The sequence below is a fragment of the Eumetopias jubatus genome, unplaced genomic scaffold (genome assembly GCF_037043125.1).
Source record: "Eumetopias jubatus isolate StellerSeaLion01/CBP00866 unplaced genomic scaffold, mEumJub1_p1.0 scaffold_15, whole genome shotgun sequence".
Taxonomy (NCBI): domain Eukaryota; kingdom Metazoa; phylum Chordata; class Mammalia; order Carnivora; family Otariidae; genus Eumetopias; species Eumetopias jubatus.
Genome location: NW_028274821.1, coordinates 25,681,878 through 25,709,578, shown reverse-complemented (window position 1 = coordinate 25,709,578; position 27,701 = coordinate 25,681,878). Strand labels below are relative to the sequence as shown.

At 45.1% G+C, this 27,701-nt stretch overlaps 1 protein-coding gene across 5 annotated transcripts in view; it reads right to left on the bottom strand.

The window, feature by feature from the left end:
* Positions 1-26,178, bottom strand: part of NTRK2 (neurotrophic receptor tyrosine kinase 2) — a 323,649-nt gene extending 297,471 nt beyond the window's left edge. For all 5 annotated transcript variants that reach the window (XM_028122271.2, XM_028122272.2, XM_088019223.1 and 2 more), the window contains exon 1: positions 25,967-26,178. In XM_028122271.2, the coding sequence (XP_027978072.1) occupies positions 25,967-26,178 (212 nt within the window). The remainder of the gene's footprint in view (positions 1-25,966) is intronic.
* Positions 26,179-27,701: the final 1,523 nt, after the last annotated feature.

The following is a 27,701-nucleotide window of genomic DNA, read 5'->3' as shown; positions in this document are numbered from 1 at the left end:
CCCCTCTCCCTCCCTCCCCCACTCCCTTCCTTTCTTCCTACTCCCTCTTTTCATGACCCCGGATCCCCCTTTTCTGCCTTGGTCAGCACTACTACCAATATCTCCTTTCAGGAACCACATTCACAAAGCCCACGTGGTCCTAGTGCACTCTCTGCAGGAAGCCTCCTCTTCCCCACCTGCCAGACCTTCAAGTACAGGAGGAAAGTGGCGACAGAAGTCCATCCCCTCGGCCATGATGCTTGGCTTAGAGATGTTCATGTGGCCTCAACCAGACCAATGAAAATTTTCCCTAAAACTGAATAGATGATGCTGGGACAGAGAGAGACTCTTTCCCTGGGATCCTCGTAGAAAGATTATACAGTCCCAGGGCCTCCATGAGAAGTTTTTCTGCCACGAGGAAAGAGACTGTCTAACAATGAAGTCAGCACACAGAAGAAAAAAGACCTATGAGATATATAATAAGAGAGAGGACCTGAAAAATACCACTTGAGCCCTTGGATCCAGATATCTCTGTGTCACTAATGGAAGTTTGATCTGAATTTCTGTCACTTCCAAGCAATAAAGTCCCTAGTAATACAAACACAAAGCTATTAAACCTACCACCATGGACTACTCTTGTGCTACAGTTATTCGAGTAGCTGTCTATTTTTCTTAGGTCATAACCTCTTTGAAGACAGCTGGATCCTGATCTATAACTCTTAATAACACCACAGCATCTAGCAAAGTACCTTGCACAAGGTAGGTATTCAAAGGATAAAGGGTAGATAGATGGGTGGATGGGTGGGTGGGTGGATGGACAGATGGATAGATGGATGGATGGACATCCACGGATGGGCAACAACTGGAGTTCCAAAAGCACTATAAGAACTTGTGTCAGGATGGGTCTTCCCCTCTCTTTTTCAAAAACAATTTAAGATATGTAACATATCCCAATTAAGACACTGAAAACAAATATGTAGCCCTGCTCTTACCACTGAGTTAAAATGAAAAACAGTAACCAGTGGGGGAGAAGATACAGCATCTATAGGTCCCTTCTTCTACACAATCCATAAAAGGAAAAATAGATGTCAAGATACACATGGTGGGCGCCTGGGTGGCTCAGTCGGTTAAGCGTCTGCCTTTGGTTCAGGTCATGATCCCAGGGTCCTGGGATCGAGCCCCACATCCAGCTCCCTGCTCTGCAGGAAGCCCGCTTCTCCCTCTCCCACTCCCCTTGCTTGTGTTCCTTCTCTCACTGTCTCTCTCTGTCAAATAAATAAAATATTTAAAAAATAAAGTAAAATAAGGAAATGCTCTGAGAAAGCAAAATCACACCAAAGAAAAATAATTTTCAAAGGACCCATTTCATAAAAAAAAAAAAAGCAACCTCCAAGATAGAAGGGGGCATCTTCTGCTCAAAGATCTTGGTTCTCCCTGATATCCAGGGCCTGGCACTTAATAGATGCACAGGAAGGATTCATTCCCTGCTCTCCTTCTACTACACTGGAAGGAAACACTTTTAAGACTCCAGCCTAATGCTCAAACAATTTTCAACATCAAGATCTGTTATGAAATGTTTCTAAATCATCACACTTTAGATTAAATTATTCCACTAACATTTTCAATAGAGACCATAGTGACCACCCTCTTCTAAATTATCTCCCAATAAGAACTTCATTCCAGAGACCCCCTAAATATTAATGCCTTTTTCATGTAATTGGCAGCAAAAAGGGCAGATAGCATGGGCAAGGTTTCCTTTGCAGTCACAGCCCGGACTTCCAGAGAAGGCTGTTCCTGCCTTATAGCTGAGCCCTAGCGTGGTGTCTGTCACTCTTCTGAAATCATCTAAGCGTTTTTCAGCTCTCTTGGTGAAAGCATCACTGTATCCTCCATGCCTATGACAGGCGCCTGATATTCAACAGGTACTTAGTCAACTGCTGTGGCACAAAGCATTTATCTTTAACTTTTCTTTTAGTTTTTGGCAGCCTTTGTTTTTTTATTTCATTTTTCATCAGATTTTTAATTGATAAACTCCCCAGTTGTATTCAATAAAATACAATGAGCTAACACAAATTAGAATGAAGGACATAGAAGAAAAAAAGGGGGAAGAGATAAAGGGTAACAGGCTTAATTTTAAGCCTTCCAGTCACCGAGACCCTAGAAAAGAAGGAAAAGGAGATAAATTTCATCGGTGGTAAATTCACAGTGTTCACAAGATGAAAATATGTCAGATGTTAGGCAAAGCATAACAGTTCTTGGATTTAAGACCAGACAGGAGATTGTGCTGAAAACCATCAAAAGAACCATGTGAAATTATGAAAAATGGTCACTAGAGAATGCTTTTCCACTGTGGAGGCAGGAATGCCCTGGATAAATCATGAATATTTCTCCTAGTCAGCATGGAAAAACGAACAGAAGAGCTGGATTAAAAGACAGGCAAGTGCCCTCCAGATGCCAAGAACTGCCCTTCATAAGTTACCATCTGCAGACATACTCGCAACACAGCTGCTGGCTACAAACTGTTCATCGATTCTACCCCCACCCCCAAGAAACTTTCCTGAGCTACCATGAAGTGAGGAATCACAGTGTTAGAATGGAAACTAGTACAGGTAATAACAGACAATTCACAGAAGGGAAACCTCAGTGGCCAAGAAACAGATGAAAAACTGCTCACCCCACAAGAACTCTGAAGTGCAAATTAAAACAAGGACATACTACCCCTCTCCCACTAGATGGACAACATGTTTAAAGTCTGACAATACCAAGTATTTGCAAGGATGTGGGGGATTTCTCTTACATTGTTGGAGGGAGTGTAAATTAGTACAATCACTTTGACGAGCAGTTTATCCTGGCAAATGATACATCAGCACACTTTACAACCCAATAATCCCATTTCCAGATATTTACCCGAGAAAAATCTTACATGTGTACACACAGAGACATATACAATAATATTCACTGTAATACAGTCAGAATTCGAAGTCAGAAACAACCCAAGTGTCCATCGATTAAGAAACAGAAGGGGCGCCTGGCTGGCTCAGTTGGAAGAGCATGCAACTCTTGCTCTCGGGGTTGTGAGTTCAAGCCCCATGATGGGTGTAGAGATCAGTTAAATAAATAAAAAAACTTAAAAAAAAAGAAAGAAACAGAAAACAACCAGAGGGGAGGTGGGAGGGGGATGAGGGAAATAGGTGATGGGGATTAAGGAATTCACCTGTCACAATCAGCATGGGTAATGCATGGAAATGTTGAACCACTATGTTGTACGCTTGAAATCAATATTACATTTTAAGTTAATGACACTGGAATTAAAATTTAAAATTTTTTTAAAGAAACAGAAAAAATAAGGTTTAAAGCTAAATTAAACCAGATCTTTGTATGTGAATAGGAAGAGATCTTCACGCTGAGAAGGCTATATAAGCAAAATCGCACGCTGATATGTACACATATACATAACAATTTATGTGAACTTTTAAAAATACACAGAAAACAACACCGCATAATGTTCACAGTCAAGGATATTTGTAAAGCATAAAAAGAAGACCGCAGGAAGGCCACCTGGGGAAAGGAGGTTGGGTCTGGGATAAAGAAACTTAAACTATTTATCTTATTAAACTAGAAAACAATTTCTCTTATTAAAAAAGACTTGTAACAAAAAAAGACAAAAATACTAGCATGCTAGTTCAGAATATAAGTACATGAAGTATTTTTATGTTGTGTTTTTTTGAAATTTTTAAACTTCGGAAGAAAAAAGAAAAGGGGGGAAGGAAAGAAGGAAAAAAGGGAGGGAGGGAGGGAGGAAGAAGAGGGAGGAAGGGAGGGAGGGAGCGAGGAATGGAAAAAGAGACAGAGAAAGGCACACAAGTGAAGTGACTGCAGGGAGGCTGGACCCCAGGGCTTTGGGGTTAGGAGGTGGTCTCATACCCCTGGGCTCAAGTTCATGGTTCCCTGGACCACCGAAAAAGCATTCTGACAGCCTTCTGCTCCCAGCCCCAGAGCCCTGGACGGGAACCAGTAGATTAAGGAGCATGTTGGGCTGCCCCCTACTGGTGATTTCCACATGCCTCCCGCAGGATATTGGCCACACCAGGCCTGGAGCCATCAGCTGCAGAGACCAACCTAGGGTTAGGAAGGAGAGAGAAAGCGGCGGCCAGGGCACACAGCTGGAAGATGCACATCCAGGCCAGGCTTCTCCATCACTCCGGTCAAAGTGCCACGAAACTCTGAGGGCTCTTGACTGAGTCAAACTTGGTTAAATAAAGCACATCCGCAAGAAGGGTTTCGTTCCCCTCGAAGCAGTGGGAAAGCCTTGCATTTTGGCACAAGCCTTCCTCAGCAGCTTTCTCTCCATGACGACCCCTAACTCCTCTGACCTATGCCCACTGTTCTGGAAAGCTTAGGCCCCAGGGGTTTTAAGGCACAAGACATCCACCCAGAGCCCATGTCCCAGCACCTGTCTGTGAAGGAAATGCATATGAGTTCAGCAGAGCTATGGTTCTTCACAGAAAACTATGCTTCTGCAGCCCTACCCTGCAGACCCTGCCTTCATTCTCCTTTAGGCAAGTCAGCTGCCTTTAAATGGTGACACACAGATGCGGTGGGTTTGGATTTCTTTAATTTGGTACTCCTTAAGAATTTCTCCATTTACCTCCTCGGCCCCCCAGCCTCTGCGGCTTGCCCCTCCATCAGTGATCTGTCCAGAATCACTGTTGGCCTCCAACCCTCCTATTTTGCCAAAATATGCCTTCCTTCTTTCTTGAACCTACATATAGGACCTCATATTATGAGGGTTGTTTTAATTGTTGCTTTTCACTTTTGCTACATCCCAGAATCACTGCCTGTTGCCCTAAAAGCTGAATCACATATTCAAGGGGCTTTTCGGTGAATTTACCAAAATCTATTCTGGGACCCTACATTACCTAGAATACTGATTGATTTGAGGGCAACACCAAAAAGACTTTTTTCCATTCAGAATATTTTTACTCCATCAGTTGGCAGTCATTTTTTTTAGCCCTTATTGTACTTAACTTTGTACTTAAGAATTAGAGAATGAGGGGCACCTGGGTGGCTCAGTCGGTTAAGCGTCTGCCTTCAGCCCAGGTCATGATCCCAGGGGCTCTCTGCTCAGCGGGGAGTCTGCTTCTCCCTTTGTGCTCTCTCTCTCTCTCAAATAAATAAATAAAATCTTTAAAAAAGGGAGAGGGGCAAAAAAAAAAAAGGGAGAGGGGCGCCTGGGTGACTCAGTCGTTAAGCGTCTGTCTTCAGCTCAGGTCATGGTCCCAGGGTCCTGGGATCGAGTCCCACGTCGGGCTCCCTGCTCGGTGGTAGCCTGCTTCTCCTTTTCCCTCTGCCTGCCGCTCTGCCTACTTGTGCTCTCTCTCTCTTTCAAATAAATAAATAAAATCTTTAAGAAAAAAAAGAGAGAGAATTAGGGAGAATGAAGGTTCTCTTTGTACCACAACTGTATTTTTCTCTTAGCCTGACTCCCCAACTGAAGCTGTTAAACTGCTCTGAGGGAAGGGTCTTATTCATCTCACTGCATCTCTGCTTCCTAGCACAGAGCTGATGTTCTCAGGATGTTGTTGACTTAAAGCAATCAAACAGATCCACGGGCCCTCCACTTGGAAGTTTTTGTTATCCCATTGGGAAGACCAGACATAAACACACATGTGTGACAACAGGAAACAATCATGTAGAAAACAAAGAAACAAAGTAAAGACATTAACAGAGGAGGATGGAGAGCCAATGTCAAAAGCAAAATTAGTCCAATCTAGAAGCAAATTTAGATTGCAAGCATACAACATATTCAACCCAACTAATTTTTTTAATGATAAAAACTAATCACTCTCTGAAGATGAGCATCAATTTGCCACTGACCCCCTCAGGCTCAAGAATGTTAAGACTAGAAATGGCCTGCAAGAGTCTTCAGATCCAGTGGTTCTTGACCTTGAAGGAGGAGATGTCCTCCGAGTGTCAGTGCTCACTGCCACAGTATTTGATGAGCCCATAAGAGAAGGGTCCAAGCAGAGGAACAAGCATGCTGAGAGGACGCAGCAGAAGGAATTACAACATGTGATTGGGCAGGTCAGCATAGGCCTAAATGGAGGTCAGGGCTTGTGGAGGGACCAGAAAGTCAAAAGGTAAAGAACGTGACCATAAGCAAAGTCCATACTATTTGCCATTTTATTCTACATTGTCCCCAAAGCTTCTCCAGTCTCAACTTGACATCTAGGACCTTCACTAAGACATCTTCTCGAGGGTAAAGAATTTCCTCTCCTTACACTTAACAAAAAGCGTATGGGTGGCTTTTTGGAAAAGAAGAGAGAAGAGGTAATTTTAGGGAAAATTCACAGAAACATTTCTGAATTACAGGTTCCTGGAAAGGGTACTCATCCCATTTGAAAAGATTTCACCTTGGCTTGAACAGCCTACCAAATAATTCCTACAGGTAATTTTCTGAAGGAACAAAGAGTGGCTTTAATGCATCTTGTCTTCATGTGTATTAGCTTAACAGCAGTATTGCTCAAAAGTAAAATTTCCCTTTAGCTTAGACTTTATTGCCCGAACTGTACTTTGGCAACACATCAGAAAGAAATAGAAACAGCAGTGAATATTTCTAATGGCCACTCTTCCAAATGGAATCACTTCCCGCTACCCTGGCCACCCTCCACACCATACCCTGCCACTACCAAATAAATAAATAAGCAAGCTAATAAAAGTAGAACTCATACTGCCACATGAGACTGTGATATGCACCCAGGCTTACAGCCATGGGGTGAGGCACTTCAACACTGATGTGGATGGGATCCTCTCTGCCAGAAGATTTCTTTCATAAGGACTAGAATAGTCCTTAAAAAAATACTGCCCTTGGTCCCTGGGTTCACAGCGAGGCAGCTTCAGTTTCTCAGCAAAAATGCGGAGAGTTCTGAAAGTCAATCCCTGAGCAGGTGCAAGCAATACTCTGATGGACCAAAGCAAGGCTCCAGGTAGGAATCTCTCAGTGTATTTTTACAAGAATAAACCAATAGATTGGTCCATTCTTATGAGAGGGTGCATCACCTCAACTGTGAAGACATGAATGCAGAGAAGACCAAATAAGCATGCTCAAAACTTGAATTCAAACGGCCTACTAGGGCATGCTGTTTGGCCTGAGCACTTCCAGCTTCTTTTCGGCCGTGGGCATAAAGGTGGACCAGCAATTTCCTTTGGTGGAGTGCTATATGCCAAGCACTGGGGTACCCAGGGATTAAGGGTGCCCTGTGACACAACAATGCTACCAGGAGAGCATTCTGATTGCTTCCACTTTTCAGAAGAGAAAACGGAGGCAAAACCATACCAGGTCACTTACCCAAGGTCACAGAGCTGCCCAAGTGGGATCTGCACCCACGTCTACCTGCCTCTAGATTCTAAGCTCAGGGCCACTGTATCACACCATGAGGGCTGCCGACTTGTAAAACCAGCACCTCCAATACAAAGTTTCTAAAATGTCTACCAAAGGGACCTTCACAGATATCAAGACCTAAAAACGATAGTCAATGAAGAGGAATGAGGACATTTTACAGGAGGCTCTCATGCATTCTATGGACATAGAGCAGTAAGAGGAGATAAATGAGAAATCTTCAGATGCTTCCACAATGGCACACTCTGGGAACTGCACTTTCCTAGAAGAGCCCAACTATCCCAGGAATTTAAGAATTCAAGTGGCTGGAAAACAATCAGTGGTGTCGTGTAAGGGATAAACGCACTCTGCTAGCTTCACCTCTTATGAGCTATACGACCAGGGGCAAGTGCCCCAGGCCTCAGCTGCCTCATCGGTAAGGGTGTGGGGGAAATTAGGAGACCACCCTCCATAAGGGCATCTGAGGTCCCATATGAGGACCTCCATGAATGCCAGTCATGATCAACGATCAGCAGAGGACAGAGGTTCCAGGGCTGGCCTGGTCACCCCCTAGCTGCCAAGCTCACTCCCAGCCCACCTCCAGTGCCTACGCCCATGACACAGGACATCTGGACTTGATAATGGCCCCGTTCCCTTCAGCATGCCCATATAAGAAAATGGCAGCAAAATCGTATGAAGAAAAATTACGCTCTGGGTTTCTGCGTATTTATACAGCATTTTCCTCCTCTCTCTCTGGCAACAAGGGGGTTGCCACCAAGGAGGACCACAACTGATGACCAGAGAAATTGATGATGCAAAGTTGGCTTTCTACATAAAATACACTGGTCTTCTCCCCAGGAAAGGTGAGTTTAATTGGACTTATTAGCACAGCCTTCCACACAGACTTAGGACTGGAACCCAGCCTACATCGTGTGATGGGTAAACCTTATAAGCTGACAGGAAGTCACAGCATCGCATGTGGTCCAGATCAACATCCAGTCAGCACAGGTCCTTTATTTTTTATTTTTTACATTTTCCTATTAGCCACCAACTTTCCAAAAAGGGAAGATTTCACATTTTAAAACTCTGAATTTCCATATTCTTTAAAAACAACAACAACAACAACAACCTGAAGGTCTGCCAAACCGGACTAGCAAGTATTCCTAGCAACAGTCAGGACGAGCTGAGTAACACTGCCCCTGGAGGTTTGGGGCACATTTCCAGTTGGTGCCATTCCCAACTGATCTCGACTGTTTCACTGGCCCATGGAAAGATTTAGGACACCTGACTTAATGCTTGCCTGCAATTTCCCCTGAGACGTCAATGCTCCAACTCTTCTCCTCCACTGATAGGGTCATCTCTACACACAGACTCTACTCTACTCTACACATGAGACTCTACGAGTCTCATCAAATAAAACGACACAGAGGTCCACAATAAAAATACCTCATTTTCATTTGAAAAGTTCCTTCTACCTGTCCCAGAAGTTTCAGAAGCTTCCTCTGTTGTTAAAAACTAAAACTGACAGAAACACAGCCAAGTTTAATTTTATACCTGGTCGAGTGGTGAAAATAATCCCCAGGAGAAGCAAGGGATGCGGGCTTTTTTCCTGACCAAAAACACGCACTGTTTTCCTTCCAACTAATTTAATAATCATTGTATAGTTCACATTAGGTCTCAGAGCGTTCGAGAAGTCACAACCACCTACCACGAGTAAATGGAAAGACAAGTAACTAACAATCACTGTGACATAGTTTCACCATATTAAATGAAGAGCCCTAGGGTGGAAATGGTCTGACAGCCAACTACTGTCAAGATAGAGGCTCGAGTTCTAGTTAAGCTAAAATTTTTGGTGTGGGTGGGTATCCTCTAATGTCGGTCAATATGAAGCCCCCAGAAACAGGAGTCGGCTCACTGGGGGACTTGGCCAGCACCCTGCAGCTAACTCATCCCAGCAGGCTCCGATGGGCCATACCTCTTGGGGTTGGGGGCACCCCAGGAGCCTGAGCAGGCTTTTCCGCCGGCTGGGAAGCCGTCTGGTCGCACGTGCTTTGAACAGCTTCTAGACTACAGCCACCTCTGCTGTGCCCCGTGGGAGGAACTCCAAGGTCTCAGTGGAGCATCTGCCCACGTTGTAGGGCTGTCACAGGGCTGCTCCCCAGGCTGGCCTGGATCTGCCTGCTGGTACCTCCCCAGCTCATCTGCAGCTGCGGACAGGGGACTTCCACCTGGGTGAGCACGGAGGCCAGGCTGCTTGGTCTTTGTAAAAGGACGTCAGCCCCACCATCTGCTTGTCTGAGCTCCAAAGAGAATGGATCTGGCCTTAACCAGTACCAGAGATTAAAATTTTCCAGGCTCTGGTCAGAGGGGACAACGTCAAATCATCTGCCGTCCAGCTTCTAGTCTAGCAAAACCTGGTCAGCAAAGGGTACTGGGGATGGCAGACTGAGCTCCCACGTGGCATGGGTTTTATAATTACAGCCCTGGGAGATTAAATTGGGGAGCCACTTTAGCCTCCTTGCAGAATTGATGTCCTTGTCGCTTCCCCCAACTGTCACTGGCTTTCTCAGTAAGAAGAAAATGAAATCTCCTTCTGCGTGTTTCACAAAAGCTGCAAATTACATCACTCATTGTCCCTGCAAAAGAAATTCCTTTCAGAACATAGTGCCAGACAAAGCTATGTTCCTGTGGAATTAGGAGGCATTCTCTTTACCAATAATGAGCTTCTCTTTTCACTGCCAGGAAGTTGAGAACAAATGTTGCACTCGGTTACAGCTACTATGTCAACCATTTGTGTTAGTCGGGGGTCCTAGCCCCTTTGCTCACTCCTTCCCTCCCTCTCATTTTTACCTTATTGACCTTCCTGTATAAAGTAATTACGGTCAGTTACTCAAATACTGATGATAAAGTGAATAACTGTGACATTTCTGTCATTCAATGCAAATTAAGTGGCCATTATGACCAATAGGCCAAGACTACAGAATTACCTAGAGTCGTTTTCAAGAAATGGATTAAATAATTTCATCCATGATGTTTTTAGGTTTCAGAGTGACTGTTCACAAAATCTTGCAACTCCAATCCAACGCATAAATTAGCTTGCATTAAAAAAAAAAAAAAGTTCTTTTCCTCCTTCCCTGCTATTCCAGGCCAATCAATGTTTCACTTATGACTAGTGAAGAAGAACCTCCAGTGATTAGTCCAGGCCTTAAGAATTCTAAGAAGCGTTCAAGTCAGCACTAATCACAACAGAACCCAGTTCTGAAAGCTCTTGGCCTCTGGTCAGGTCAAACCATTCCATACGAAGAGCATTTTTGGAACTAATATTTCCGCTCCAGCTTTAGGACAGATCAAGCACGGCACAGAGAAAAATGAGCATCAGGCATAACGTCAAGAAAAGAGAATGATTCAAGTGGTAAAATTTTAGGATCTCTGTGTGAAGGTCTGTTTTGATTTTGGCACAATTTTTCATCCAACATTTACGGGCTGTGGGAGTAAGGAGAGCGATAGAATGTGAGCAACACTTCCAATTTTATCTTCACTGGTTTCACTTCACATGTTAACCTTTAGTCGTTTTTATAGAAGGTTAGAGATTACTTTCTTTGGAGCAAAACTACAAAGATGCTGTTGAAAACAGATCCCAGTCATAAGTGGTTGTGGAAGGCCACAATAAAGAGAAGCTATTCTGCAGAAAGGAAGTGTGAGTGCATCTAAAAATCCTAAACAGATCTCTTACAAAAACTTTAATTCAAGGAATGTATCACAGTGCAAAAGGATGTCTATTTGTGAGGTACTCTGGTTAGTCAAATTCAGAGACCAAAACTAAAAGGGAGGTTGCCTGGAGCCGCAGGGAGGGGAGTGGAGAGTTGTTGTTTAATGGGTACAGAGTTTCAGTTTTGCAAAATGAAAAGGGTTTTTGGAGATGGACAGTGGTGTGAATGAACTTTCGCCACTGAAATGTACCTGTAAAAAATGGTCAAGATAGTAAATTTCATGTTGTTCCACAGCAATGTTTTAAAAAGATCTTTTTTTAAAGACTTTACGATTAAAGTATGAGAGAGACAGTGAAAAGAGAAAATGATGTACAAAGTAACTGATGACCTCCAGACTCCAGGGGAGCTGTTATCAACTGCCTAATAAATAAAATGCACCAGGACTACGGAACAAAACAAAGTTGCAGAACAAAGGCAGTGACCTGAGTAATAGCTACAGCTGAGCCGGGACTGCTCAGCACACAAATGGTCAATGTCCCACTCGGGGGAGTGTGCCAGGTCCCACACATGAGAGTGGTAGCAAAAGCAAAAGGGCAACAGTTGCTCTAAAGGGAGCCAACACCCTTTACATCCGTCCTCTTTTTTTTTTTTAAGATTTTATTTATTTATTTGAGAGAGAGAGAGTGAGAGATAGAGAGCACGAGAGGGAAGAGGGTCAGAGGGAGAAGCAGACTCCCCGCTGAGCAGGGAGCCCCACGCGGGACTCGATCCCGGGACTCCAGGATCATGACCTGAGCCGAAGGCAGTCGCTCAACCAACTGAGCCACCCAGGCGCCCACATCTGTCCTCTTAACCCCAGCGCCTGCCCAGTGCCATGCTCCAGGCAGATCCTCTTGATTTTCCCCAGCTCTCCCAGCCCCCCGGAGCCTACTGTCCTTCGGAATACAGTCGAGGAGAGCCACACAAAGTAAAAACAGCCGAGCTTCCTGTGTTAGGCACTGGTATGAACATTTTACATGCGACAGCTCATTTTAACTTCACAGAAACCCCATGAGAAAGGTTCTATTATTGTCCCCTTGGACAGATGGGGAAACTGAGACACAGAGACTTGAGTAACTCATCCAAAGTAGCAGGGGCACACCAGCATCACAGGGGGGCTCTCCACCCACCAAGCAACCCTGCCGCCCAGCCTGCATCCCTCCCTGACACAAACGCCCAAAGAAAATGAAAAATTAATTTGTTGATCCTCCTCTGCACGGCAATGGACATTTTCAGTGATTTTTCAATTCGGGGGGTAAAAATTATGAGGAAAGGAACTTTTTAGACACAGTTTGCAGAATACGAGGATCCTCCTAGGGTGCCACTAAAAAACAAAAAAATACATATATATATGTATATACACACACACATACATACAGCCATAATGAGCTGATCCTTAAAATATTACATTCAGATCTAGGCCTTTCAGGGGAAATTTTAAAACCTGTACAGCGAGGAGAGAAAGGTGGAAGCTGGTAGCTACGGACGTTTAACAGTCCCCATTCGCTGCTGGGGACAGATCTGGGCTTTGCTGGTCTGTCTGGGTCTGTGATGGCACACGTCTTATAATACAGTCAGGGGAGAAATCTCCACGTGCTGTCCTTGCTGGAAACACAGAGCCCCGCACTTGAGAGCCCCCTGAAGAGAAGGTCACGACAGCGGGAGGAGCGATCTGGATAGCCTGCCCACCCCACTGCACACTACCATGTCATAAGCCTCCTCTATTGCAGAGCCATCACAGCCCCAAACTACGCTGCTGCAGAGGGCAGATCCCCAGGGCAGAGACCCGGACAGCACTTTCCCTTTCCTCTGGGCAGCGCCCAGGTATGTTAGCGGCCCTCCCTCTGGTGGTCCTCCAGCTAAGTTCCTCCAGATGAGGCAGTGAGTCTACGGGGCCGACAGGATGCTCCTACACCTTTCCTTGGTGACTCAGTAGGATTCCAGAATGCCCCACCCAAAAACCCTGAGTCCACTCCCAAAGTTTGTGCGGGCCTTCTCCGTAAGTTTGTCCTCCCGAGGGTGTGCCCTGTTGTTGGTGTATGGTACTGCTAGGCACAGCAGTGGGGGGACAGGGAACGCCGGAGGCTGCTGTCTGTGGTGGTGTGGATGGAGTGCTAACATATAGACTAGACTGTCCACAGGGCTTCCAGAGAGAAGGGTGGGGGGTGACCTGACTGGGGACCCCCACTGGTGCCCTTCAACAGGCCATGTAAATGGTGGGAACTGGCCTAAGTCTTGGTACCCAGGACCCAGAAAAATGCCAGGTGGGCAGGACATGTTCAAAACATCTTTGTTGACTGACTGACTGAATAAATGAATGAATTGATCAATCCATCAATCAACACATATATGTATAAACAGCTCATTGCTGAAGATGACTTTGACAACAGAGTATCTTTTGTTCCCTGAACCGGACATAGATATAAAAAACAATGAAAGGAGAGTAAAGACAGATTCTAGGGTAGACGGAGGTAAATAAAAAGCTCAAGAGTGCCCTCAACACACCGGAAGACACTCTCCATTGGTGAGAGAGAAATTTCACGAAAGAATAAATGAAATGGCTAGTAAATTCAACCCCAGAGGGTCACCCAGGCTTACCATGAGAGCCAACGACTCAATCAACCAAAACTAAGACTTTCCTCATGAGACGTAAGCATTATGTGTTGGTTCCATAATGTTCATTCCTTTTTAAAAATTTAACTTTCAAAATACACATGGAGTCTAAACTATTTTCATTTGTATGTAGATTATGAACATACTGCAGCATGTAAACATAAATAAATGGATGTTATTTATCTCAAGGGGGAATTATCTTTTTGGATTATTCAACACAATCTGTTCACCTATATACTTCCCCACTCTATTTTTAAAAGCCTCCCAATCTCGTATGTCTATCAGTTGTTTTATGATCAGTTTTGCAAACAACTATCAAAATTTTGAGATGCCTGATAGTGTTAATTATTATAAATATAAAGGAAGTCCCATGAAACATTTGTAGGATCAGCTCAACGCACCTTGATTGCAAAGAGGCAAAAGTGTATGTATCAGATGGTACAGTGAACTGGACCTGACACACTATGTTTTTTATACGCCTGACGTCTGCAGTTCTTTAAGAAAAATGAACACCCTCTACCAGCCATGCTACAAGAAGGATAAATCACATCTGAAATCTCACACCAGAATCACTTTGTAAGTGAAGCACTATAAAGGCAGTCACAGGGAAAACTGCAGTTGATCCACAGCAATAGCCATTCTTAGCTATTACACAACAGAAAAAGCACAAATCTTTCTCATTTAGACCTATTTGTTTGCTGGAGATCAGATGTCCCTAGAATGATTCTTTTCCCCTGGATTTGCCTCTGGTGTTGAGCTGGCCTGTTGTGCATCTCTCATCATCTGCTTGCCCTCAGGCTCCCATTTCTTCTCTGTCCCTCCTTCCTGCCGGATGCACAAGAGGCCTCCCCCAGCAAAGCTTTGCCTTTCTTCCTTTCCAGCTAGATATGCTATGTCTCTACACTGAACTGATTTTTTTTTTTTTTTTTTTTACTGTGCATGAACCAATGTTGTGGTATTTAATTCCATAAAGGTTACGTATTTAAACAAACATCTTAATCTGATGACTAAAAAGTCATGGCTAGAAATTTCCCTACTGACAGCCCAAAGAACAACTAGTACACACTCTCATTTGGAATTCTCCATGATAGATGTGTAGGGTGGTGCGTGTGCGCATGCACGTGTGTGTACATCCACGTGTCTGTGTATGATGTGGAGATCTAGGGCATTGTGCTGGGTGCTGGGGAAGAGTGTGACCAAGATCCACGTGGTCCTCACCTTCATGCCCCTTATATCCTAGTGGTGTGTACAGATGGGCACAGACATGCATTTACATCACCAAGTGACCTCTTCTGGAGTGGGAAAGAGCACATGGTGGGGATACAGCCCGGAGACAGGGAGGCAGGGGAATTTAGCCAGAGACAGAAGGCAGGGGAAAGGTGTCCCAGGCAGAGAGGCCGGCCAGTGTGGAACCAGGGAGTTAAGTAAGAGCAGAGCCCCAACACGGGAACCAAAAGCTCAGAGAGGCTATATTATCTCACCGAACAAAGGGAGAGGCAAGATAGGAAGCTAGAGGTTTGAGTTTGGGGATGCAGGGCTTTTCAGACTCATGAAGACCGGTTTATATATATAAATGTAATGCTATCTTAATTTAAAACACCAATACAATGTGGGGAGAGCTAGGCAAGCAATTCCTACAATGTGGAAAATGATCATGTAAAGATAACTGAATATTCTAAAAGAAAAGACTAGTGAGAAAGACTAATACTTTGAATAGAAAAAAAAATAATAATATAAAGCTTTAGGAGATAAAAAGTGTAGTGCTAGCAAGTAAATAGACAAACTGATTAACACAATGGATTATCTGAAAATGGCCCAAATTGTTAGTTGAAATTACTGGGGGACAGGTAGAATTATGCAATCCACAGCATCAAGAGACCTGATTGGCTGATCAGCTATCTTGCAAAAATAACAAAACTATTTTTTTGTTACCTCACTCCTTGCATGTTGAAAATCCAGATGGAGCAAAGCTTTAAAGTATGAAATAGTGAAAGCAGTAGAAGAAAATATAGACTTATTTTATACTCTCAGAGAGGGGGAAACTTGTAGCCACATTTACAGCATAGAAGCCATAAAGGAAATAATAAATTTTACTACCAAAAAAATACACAATTGTGTTACCGAAAGAAGAAGAAAAAAATGCCATAACCAACGTCAGAAGACAGGCAAAACATTAGGCAAGGTATAAATTTTCTTTTTGTTAAATAGATTTTATGAATCCATTTTTTATAGATTTATTTATTTGAGAGAGAGAGAGTGTGCAAGTGGGTGGGAGGGTCAAAGGAGGAGAGAGAGAGGGCGAATCTTAAGCAGACTCCCCACTGAGCATGGAGCCCAATGCGGGGCTCAATCTCATGACCCTGAGATCATGACTTGACCAGAAACCAAGAGTTGCGGATGCTCAACCGACTAAGCCACCCAGGCGCACCTGAATCCACTTTTTAAAAGGCTACCCACCCAACAGATAAAGAAAATAGCTAAGGGATAAGACAAACATAGTTCACTGACAAAGAATACAAATGACTTACAGACACATAAAAAGACTTTCAAACCTCGATCATAATTACAGAATTGCCAAATAAAGCAGTGGTGAATACTATTGCCCAGGAATATGACCGACAAAGGTCAAAAGGTTTGGTAACGAATAATATGGCTTAGCAGTAGAAAAACGGGTGCTTCCAGTTTGGGTGGGAGAATGAAGTGATGTGATCACTTTGCCAGACACCGCGGCCAGTATCTATCAAAATCACAAACATCTTGCAAATGTCCCTGCAACTCAAAATCTAGGAAATTTTCCTATAGATAAGATCACGCACGTGTGTAAGAACTTGCGCACAAGGTTGTTCAAAAGGAAGTTGGTTAAGTAAAGAACAGCCTATTCATTCAATGGATTACTGCGTGGCTTTGAACAATAAGGCTGGTGTACATGCGCTGACAGAGAAACATCTTTAAGATACAGCCTTAAGTAAAAAAAAAAAAAGAAAGAAAGAAAAGAAAAGAAACCACAAACATGCTGGACAGTGGGTACAGCACGCCTTCATGTGTATACAAACAAAAAGGACATATATATGCACTCATGTATGTGAGTGGACTCCTTCTGGAAGCTGAGAGATGAGAGCGGTTAACTTTTCATGATACGTTCCTTTGTACTGTTTGCATTTTTTATCACGTTCAAATATGACTTTAAAAAAGCTAATCACAAATAAAATTTCCTAGGGTAAAATGAACGCATTTCAGAGAAAAGATGTGCAAAATCACTTTAAAGAATCTGAAAGTTTCCCAGGCTTGAGCAAGTCTTGGCTGAAGGCACTAACCTTTCCAAAGAAAGAATGTGTCACTCAGAATTGGTGCTGGGCAGTAAACGAAGGAGAGAGAAAGGAGTGTCCAACCAGGGGACACAGGTCCTCGCCAAAGTACTTCAAGTTCTGCATTCCCTTTGTGAAGGCGCTCCCATTATGGAGATGGATGCCTCGGGCAAGCTTAGCTTAATGCCATTTAACATTTTAAATGCAGAATTAAGTGCCCTTGCTCTAATTCCAAGATCACCAAGCAAGCTTCCAGTTATAATTAGTTCTCCTTTATAGATCTACTGGTGTAGGAAACAACTGTGATGCTCATCTGTGCGTTTGGGTCCATGGGATTGTTATCTGCCTTATTACGGAGCAATGGAATGACAATCCAGAGTGTTGTTTGTTTTTTAACTAAAAAACAAAAACAAAACAAGGACAAACAGGAGTTGCCACAGGGCATTAGAAGCAGTGACATAATGAGATCAGCATTTTAGAAAGACCATGCCAGCACAGTATGGCAGATGCGGAGAGAGGGGGCAAGACCGGGAGCAAGCCCGCCAAGTAGGAAGGGGTTGCAGTATTGTAGGCAAAAAAAAAATGAGGATATTTTTGTTCCCGTCGGGGACAGTTTTCTCAACAGGTACTGTCCACCTATACTTTTCAGTAAATCCATCGATGAATCCACATGTTCACCTCTGCTCAGAACACCTGCCCCTGGATGCGTGTTTTGACCACGTTTCAGCTCCCCTGGGACAGAGTCTGACACTGAGACCACGGTCGTGAAAGCCACACCCCACCTCGCTGCCCAGGGCCCCTTCCCATTATGCCAGGCTCCTGGATGCTGTGTGCCTCTCTGGCTGTGTTAAGCTTATCAAGCCAGGGTCAGTAGGAAAGGTCATGGTTGACGCCCGGGCTCTGCAACCCAACATTTCTTCACAATCCGTTAAAGGGGCTTCTCAGCCAGGTGCCTGCCTGCCTCAGTGTGTGTGTGTGTGTGTGTGTGTGTGTGTGTGTGTGTGTGTGTGCGCGTGTGTGTGTGTGTGCGTGCGTGTGTGTGCGCGCGCACGCTGGGGGCAGTGGGGTGGAGGATAAGAAACAACGCCAGAACCAGAGGTAGGAGAAAGAAGAGTGACAAAGGAAAAAAGCCCAACTCAGGAGCACAAGGGCAGTCCAGGAGCAAAATTTCCATCACACTCAGACTAGGCTGGTAGCCACAGAGCTCCCCCATGAACCTGGGAGCAGACTACAAAGGGGTCGTGGTTTGCACTGCGCTGGGTTTTCTCAGCCCTTGCCAGAGAACGCAGAGGCCAACACGCCAAGCTCCCTCTGGTCCAGCCCTGCCCAGCCCTGTTCACGCACTGCAGGGATGAGTGCACCTGGGGAAGCGAGCGACAGTCAGAGAATTCGGGTGTAGGCCCCTCTGCCACCTCTCAGGAAGGGACGCTGGGGCACATGAAACAGAGACAACTTTGGTAATAAGAACTGGAGTTTAGAAGAGCCTACCTTTTGAGAGTGCACTATGTTTCAGAGGCTGAAAACCAAAATTCGACTATCTTTTGATTTAAATTATACTCTTGTAAAATTGTCCAAAAACGCCTCATTGATTGTGTTGTTGATGTTGAGAAATGATCACAGACGACAGACATGATGGGTCTCTGAGTAGCCAGGCTGGCTAATGGCATCAAAGGACTAACACTTCTTCTCTCGGGTTCTCATCAAGAGAAATCCAGAATGATTGAAACAAAATTAAAAGTCTGGGTGGGGATGTAATGAACAGCATGGTGACTACAGTTAATAATACTGGGTTGCATATTTGAAAATTACTAAGAGAAGAGAATAGATCTTACACTTTCTCATCTCAAGAAAAATATTTGTGACCATGTGTGCTGATAGATGTTGACTAGACTCATGGTGCTGATCATTTCACAGTACATACAGTATCAAATCATTATGTTGTACACCTGAAATTAATGTCGTCTGTCCATTATACCTCACCAGAAAAAGAAAAAAAAAAATCTAGGTGGTTTCAGGAAGTAAATCCTAAATTATTAGGAAAATTTTACAGTTCCAGATAATTAAGTCTGAAAGGACCACACCTAGGGGAGTTTTATATATACATTTCTATCTCCATAGACACATCACATACACACAAATAGAGTCCTGGTGTGTGTGTGTGTGTGTGTGTGTCTGTTTGTCCCAAGGACTGCTGGGATATGAACCTTATAGGAAAGCGTGGGGTATAGAATAGCAATAGGTCCTCATTTCCAATAGAAAAGAGACTCTAGATGGTGTGTGATTGTTACCATTTTTATTCTATACAAAAAGATGCCATATACCTAAGGGCACACAAATCATTTATCTCTTGATAGTCTAACGCGTGCTGCAAGGGGAGATGGTGATGGGTGTCAGAGGAAAGACACGGGGAGAAGCCCCAGTCCATCTCCTTCCCACCGCCACACTGCTTAACATGTGAACATTTATTTGAATCTTTACACTTCTCCTAAAATTGCCTGCGCTCTCGAAGTCAAATTTGGGCTAGTGGGGCTGAGCAAACAGAGCCCTAAGTGAGATACTGGCTAAGGTTCTATCCCAAATTACGCTCTGTTTGACGGGAGAGCCCTGCACAAGTCAGTCAACCTGACAGTCCCTCCGAGGCTGTCAAGCCCTTCCCCCTGCTTCAGAGTGAGGTTGTACACAGAAACAAGCAGAGGTCTGCAGGGAGTCTTCCAGGTCTCCAGAGAGAAGCCCTGCTTGAATCCAAAGCTATGTCTCAGTGCAGGCCATGGACAACATACAAAATGGTAGCAGAATGAATTCTAGATGTGAGCCAACAATCTTTAAGCTTGCTCAATGGCTCAGTCATTGAGCTCAGTCATTGATCCTGGGCAAAGAGAAGTCAGGGGCAAAAAAGAAGGCAGGAAAGAGTAAGTATGCTCTGGCCACTGGTCTTTCATAGGAGCTAAGAAAGGCTTTGTACAAAGGCTGCGGGGCCCTCCACTTACATAACCACCCCTGACTGTGGCAAAGATACCATTCCACCTTGCTGCCAGCTCATAAAGGTTTTCTCCGCAGCCTGACTTCTGTGTATGAATAGCTTAGAGAAGAGGAAGGCTTGAAATTTAAAAAACAAAACAAAACAAAAACACCATAATCTAAACAAACAAACAAAAAATATATTTCCTACAACGTGAAGAGAAGACCATTACTTTGGGATCGGCAGCTCATGCACTTTTGAATTGCTTTGTCTCTAGTAGAGACAGCTTGGCGTAGATTTGATCTAGTACTAAGCTTGTCTTCACTATCTCTGACACATCCAAAATGGTGGGCTGGAGTTGGGTTCAGCCCAAGGGTGCAGAACAAAAGGGAGGCACCCTAAAGTAAAGGCCATAGAACCTCCTTTGAATGTTAGGAGAAAGAGCTTCTAGACCCACGTTGTCTTTAACATAGCATGGCCTTAGAAGACTTTGTGCAGAAGGGGCTAGAGCAGAGCATTTTTGAGACCCTTCTCCTTCTGTGGTACCAATTCTAGGTGACCCTGTGTGTGACCTTAGACTCAGCAGCCCAGCAGGAACACGCCACCAGTTTGGGGGAATTCAGAGCAGACACTGAACACACGCACATCTGACGTTGTCACCAAAGGCCCTCAGTCTCTCACACCACCCTTTACTTCCTAACTGATGTATAAACCATGTTATCTCCATAACTGAAAGTTTGTGGAACTTCAGAGCCAGGAGAAACTTGTCTGGGCACTGAATCCAAAGCCCTCGGTTTATATTTGACAAGCCCAGGGGCAGATAATAAGGGGCTGCTTCAAGATCAGGTCACTCCTGACTCCAGCTCTCTGTGACATCTGGGTTTTTGTTTTGCTTTTTTAATTTTTTAAACAGGTATACTCAGTACCTGTGCATTACTTTCCTTCCCAGCTCACAAGCACTCATGCCTTCATCGCCCAGATCAATATTTACTGACTTCCCTGTCCCTTGGACAGCCCAGAGACCAAAGTGGTAAGAAGGCACCCTGATTATGTGAGATCTTTGCCTTCTTTAATGGAGATTGATCAGCAATCAAATGTAGAGTGAAAATGATGAGGCCACTGCAGGGCTCAGACCTCTGCCACCTGGGGGGTGGGATTTGCGCGTTAAACTAGCTAGAGCAAGTAGATTATGAAAATGGTCAATCAGCTATTAACCCAAGGTTCCATTTTTTTCCTCACCCTTTCTCTCTCTCACACACACCAAATGAGTAAAAAAAAAAAAAAGTGCCTGTCAAAATAATCTCTCCCCAAAATCATCCAGTTGATTTACAAACATCAAGAGGCACCAGACCTTGGCATTGCACCACAAGGGCCAGCAGGTTCAAGGCCACATTCTACCTTATGGTTTTTGAAGCTACAAGAAGCTCTCTAGAGACATGGTAAGCTAGTCTGAGGGCTAACATCAACGTGTGGTATTCGTTACTGGTTTAATAGTGGTTTTTTCACTAACAGCTAAGATGAGCAATGAGTTAATACTGAGGGCCCTTGCTTAGTACCAAAGGCCAAACAAAAACAGAAACAGAAACAGAAAAACAAAAAAAGGAAAAGAGAAAAGAAAGAAAGAAATTCCCCTTCCCCAACTAAACAAGAACTCTAGGTTTTATACTCTGACGACCCAGATATAGTCAAAGAGATCATACAGAATGTTCCTGGGGAGAAAGAGACCTCAATTCGTAGCTCTCCAGCCAACTTTTCAGCTTAGAAAACGTCTTTACAAGGGAATATTGAAACAGATACAAACAGAGGTTTATGGGATAGAAACAGTGAAAGATTTTAAACAGATCTAAACTCAGCTCTGGGGAACTGTGACCACATTATCTCAACTTCCCATTATTTGCTTGTAATAACACATAACCCAGGCCCTTCCCCTAACTCTAGTGCTCTGAATTCCCATAAGGAAATATCACTTTTCGGAGAAGAAGAAAAAAATCAAACACATTTTAATGTATAGTCAATGAGAGGTAATGGGAGGAAGAGGGGAAGAAAGTCGGGTCAGAAGGGTCGAGGGGTTTTTTGTTTTACCCAATGTAATAAAAACCTTCTTAATGCAGAGACTGAAGATATAAAACCAAGGAGGCTTCAAATGGTTGTACTGAGCTGAATTCTGTGAATACCTGCACTGGGAAGACAGCATGTTTTCAACCCCAGCTTGCAAGTTGTGTTAATGATGCAAATTAGACTGCCTTATTTATTAACAAGTCCAGTGTGGCTTATGTAACCACACTCAAAACTTACTCTGTGTGTCTTAGATGCATGTAAAGCACAATCCAAAGTTCTAGAACCCCCAGTGTAGGACCTGAGAAGTAAACATCAGAGAAATAAAAAAGAATGCCTCTCACCGAATCCTTCCGAATGCCAGGATATTTGTTTTTAGTACAATTAATTGCAGTGGAAAAGCTTACTAAGGTGAGGGGGCCAAAATCAACGTATTAATGACATCATATTACAGTCACTTAAACCAAGCCAACAATTTATTGCACATAGAGGCTCTGGCAGCAGAAGCTGCAAATTCTATTTATGTTGTACTAAGAGGAAAAATATTACACTTGTCTCCAAATATGCCCCCCCAAATCAGAAACTACCACCCAAGAAATTCAGAAAAAAAAGGCCATCACTGATCTCTACAAAATAAGAGCAATATAAAAGTGAATGCCCCCTTTCACCACCATGTAAATACACTTAACACTTCATGCTACTAAATGATACACTTAGAGATGGTTAAGATGGTAAATTTTATGTTAGGTATTTTTGACCACAATAAAAAAGAAACGTGTGATCTATTTTAACCATGCCTTTTACCACTTGAGTGAGACAGAACTTGTCCTTTGCAGTACATTTTGGCACCTGATACTACAGAGATTCAATAGCCAGTTACATAACTCCAACAACAGGCTTGACTCTTGAATTCCACTTATATATGACAATGGTATCATTTTTAAATTTAATTTAGCATGGCTTTGGTATAACTACGTCAGAGTAATAGAAGCTGACACTAAGCAGCAGTGTGATGTTGGGCAGATGTGATGCATCTCTATAGACAGAGAAGAGAGATGTAGGTAAATAGATCATGTTGGTGGGTAAAGAGTATGCGACAGATTACTATGACAGAATTTTTGATAAAACAGGCTCAAACGATGACTCTAAAAATGAAATGTCAACTTGGCTTAAAATATGCACATAGAAGCAAAACATAAAACTCTCTTAATGAGTCTATGCACATAGTTTTAGAATGTTCTACCATGGGCTCTCTCTGAACCCAAAAAGCACCATGGTGTACTTTCCCCCAAATATATAGATATTAAGTGATGTACCATTTTTAAATGATATAGTAAACTGTTGCTTCAGCAAGTTCCAATTATAGTTTATTTACTTCCATTTTTCCTATTGAAAAAAAATAGAAACATGAAATTTCAGCTAAACACCATTAAACTGGAACTTTCAACAAGGTTATTTTAGGAATACCATTGGGTCTCATAACAAAGTAAAAAAAAAAATTTTGTAATTTGGTTCCAACTGTAGCTGGTATCCATTGGCCAAGAATGTAAAAGCTGTTCAAACAAATACTAATATGTAAGAAAAAGAGCCAGATGGTGTCATATATGGATGACAGGGAAACAAGCTCATCCACTGATGTCATTTTGATATCAAAACAACAGAATTCAAAATAAGTATATGAAGTGCTTCCCAAACAAGGATTTTGGTACATTTTACAGAACACCAGGGCACAAACCGGCTGGGCTCAAACAAAGCTGAGGGGCAGAGCTGAGCACAGACTTTCTCTCAGAACTCACATCTACCAACCCCATCAAGAATCACTAAAGAACGTAATTCCCCATCCCAAACACTAACCCTACACACCTCCCCACGCTCTCAATTTCAGTGGATTTTCAAATCAAAAGAAAAAAAAAATAACAGAAGAAATGAGGAGTGCCGCTGACAACAAACACTTGGGTAAAAATAAAAAAGCATCAGTTTTTTAAAGTCTGGAGATAGGAACCTGCCATCAGATATTACAGAAACCACAGCAATTGTGAAAACTGATATAAGAAAGCTCAGCTCAAATCTATTGATTTCATCAATACCAGGCAGCTAAGACCACTAAGGTTTAAAACAGTGTTTTTTTACACTTAAAGAGAGTTTTATTTTCCTTTTCTCCAATTAGGGTCTTAGAAATATTACAGTGAAAAAAAAATGTTACAGTGAAAATGATTGGCTTGATCCCCTTTCCTCCTTCATTATAGATGCATCATCCAATACAGAATTTCAAAACCACCACCAACAAAACAAGACGTCTGACTGTATAAAGGCACTCTCCCTGGTCTCAAAATAGTCCAAAAGGCTCTGAATTCCATATGGCTTCCTCCATCTGACTACTGACCTCCCATCTCATGAAAAAGACACAGATCCTGATAGAAGGCCACAGACATTTGACCAGGCCAACCAGGGCCAGCACAGTTGGGGCCCTACCCACCCTTCCTCCGCAGTGGATCCTTGCAAAACAAAAACAAAAACAAAAACAAAACCCACCCAGATCCCAGCCTCCTGGATCCAGCCTGACAGTTGGCTCCTCCCAGCACATCTCAGCTCTGCTAGGCCTGCACATTCCCCTCTATGCTACTGCCATTTCCTTCTGCCCGAGCCTTAGACCATGAGCATCACCAGCAGAATAAACAACAGAGGCTAGGAAGGTCTCTTACTTACATTAAAAACAGGTTATCTCAGTCAACTACGTTGGCAGAAACAGGGTGTGCGTTTTCTGGGGAGGAAAAAAAACATGCGCACTCGCCAACCGGAAGGCCACAGTCCAAGCCCTACTTTCAGGGCTGCCTATCTGAGCACCAAACACCGTAAGGAAAACCGGGAGAAACTTTGCCTGACAATCCTCTGCATGGATGAATAAAATCTCATGCCAGTGAAATGTAGGCAATGACCAAGTCCCTTGGGCAGGGGGGTGGGGGGGGAGAGACACCTCTAGGAGAGGTGACAGGGAATGCTAGGGATGGCACTGGTGAGTTCCTACTTGGTAATGTATTTATCACAAGCCGTCAGAACGGGAGGACAGAAATACACAACTCTGCTTCTCCCTCAGAGCAAGACAAGCTCAGACATTTCCAGGGACACAGAGGTCCGTCCCATGCTAAAAGGCAGCATTCTATACCCTGCTTTATCATCCAACCTAGTCCTGGGATAGTATTCAATCGGCAATTGAGATTTATAGTCCAAATGGTCTCAAAATTATATCTCTGGGAAGTCAAATCCAAATTAAATCAGACCAGGCTTTTAGGCTTCCGACAAGCACATTTTCTCTTTCAAGAGAGCACATTTCAACACTCAGAACTTCTCCTCTTACAGACCATTTTCCAGGCCAGCTCTGGATGCCATCTCCTAACAAAAATCTGATCTATAAAATGAAAAGGGAAACCGGTGAACTCCAAACCTCAGCGAATGATGTTTAAGGGGGCCACTCTAACCTCCTTCAACAGATTTCCAAAAGTTCATTATTTTAACCTCCTTTCTAGTAAATACTACTGGAACTTCTAACCCAACATACACTTAGCACCTTAGGAAAGAAAAATGTCCAAAACTAAGTTATTGCATAAGTAAAGCCTAAAGCACACCCATCAGGGCTCTGAAATACAGAGTGTATATGGAATCCCTCCCCGCAAAGAACATATATATTTGTTACTGACACATACAGTATACTTAAAACTTATTTTCAACTGTCCACTTCTCCCCCACGTTAGCAGCCCCAAGCCAGAGAAACAGGTAACTGACAGACAGATGGCCCAGCCCTGCATCTCCCATGTATGTCGGACTTCTCCCCAGACCTGAGACAACATTCATGCCCCGGACAGACACGCCTGGCCAGCCCCAGCCCGAGGGGCGAGGAGAGAAGGAAGGAGGAAGAGCACCAGGAACTCACATTTCGGTGATGTTCTCAGGGTCTGCACTGTTGGGCTCCAACCTCGGAAACGCCACGATGCCCGGAGAAGGGTCGCTGCACCAGATCCTAGAGGCGCTGCATTTGCAGGACGTGGGACAGGCGAGAGCGGCCCTCCAGAAGCCCACAACCAGCCAGCAGAAGCCCCAGAGCCGCGCCATGGCGGGTCCATGCCACCTCGTCCAGGACGACATCCCTAGCCGCCAGTGCCAGCCCGAGTCGGACTGAGTACGCGTCCGCGCGCTGCACCGGCGGGCCTCCCCTGCCCCTGCTTGGGCGGCCTGTGCCGCGCTCGCCGCTCCTTCGCCCCGGTGCCTGTCGCGGGCGCGCAGAGCCGAGCGTGTCCGGGGCTGAGCGTGTCCTGGCGGGCGGCACCGTTCACAGTGGCCGGGGCATCTTGGGCCGCCTCACAGGGGGCGCTACCGCCGCTCGGAGCTCCGCCGCGGCCGCCGCTGCATGGCCCGGCGCGCCGAGCACCGGCCCGCGGCGCTGCCGGCACTCCCCGGGAAGCAGGCTCCTTGCTAGACGCGCACTGGGATCCGGGACGCACCTCGGGGCTGAGGACAAACAGACACGCGTGAGACTGAGCGCTGGACCCCATACAGCGCGTTCGCGGCACCCCCACCCCGACCCCAGCCAGGGGACTGTGGATGGATGCGTGCCCAGCTCCGGCCCCAGAAATAAACTTGCCCCTCGATGGCACTGACGCGGCCGAGGCCACCGATGTGCCCCCCCTCTCTCTGAGGTCGAGTGGGGGAGACAGGGCAAGGGTCCCCGAGACAGGATTCCATGGCACAGGCCGGGCGTAGGACCCTTTAAAGGGGGACGCAGAGACCGCCTGCGGCGGAGATGGCTCCGCGACGGGGGCCCCCAATGATGCTGCAGAATCCGCCACGGCCGCTGGGCGCAGGGGGCGCGGGCAGGTGGTGCGGCGCGTCCCACCTGGGGAGCCGCCACGGCCGTCCCGGGGGGTGGGGGGGGAACAGCGAGGGCCGAGACGCCGGAGGGCACTGTCCGCGCTGCTCACCCGGGCTCCGGCGCCTACCGCCCGCCCGCGGCGCCTGGGTGCAGGCTCCTCCTGCCGCTGGGCACTGAGCGCGGAGAGCGCGAGCGAAGGAGCGAGCGAGGCTCCTGCTCCAACCCAATTCCGGGAGCCGCCGCCGCCGCCGCCGCCGCCGCCGCCTCTGCTACTGCTGGCGAAGTGACGTGAGGGCTGACGCAGAGCAGGGGCAGAAACTCCAGAAAATTAGTCTGAAATCCAAAAACACACACGCTCATGCACACACAAACCCATAACACCCTCCAGACAAAAGCAACAGGGAGGGGAGGGGAATCTGGGGGCGAGTGGGGAGGAGGGAGGCATCGGTGCCACTGGCCAGGAGCAGACAGCAGCAGCATGTGGGAGTTCATACACGCGCACACACGCACACATCCTGGCTGGGTAGACGCGCGCGCCTGTGTGTGTGTGTGTGTGTGCGCGCGCGCGCGCGTGTGTGCGCTGAGCTCCAGGTACCTCCGAGATGGACCGTTCCACCGCTCGACGCCTCTCAGTCCCTACTTCACACCACCGTCTCTTCTATCATCGCAGTAGAGGCTGTCTCCTTTTTTGAAATGGAAACCGGGCTCGGTTCAGCTCTGAAAAATGCGCTGATTCTTATTATAGGAATCCTCCCTCCCCGCTCCCTCCCCGCTGCGTTCTCCTTTTCCCATCCTGCCT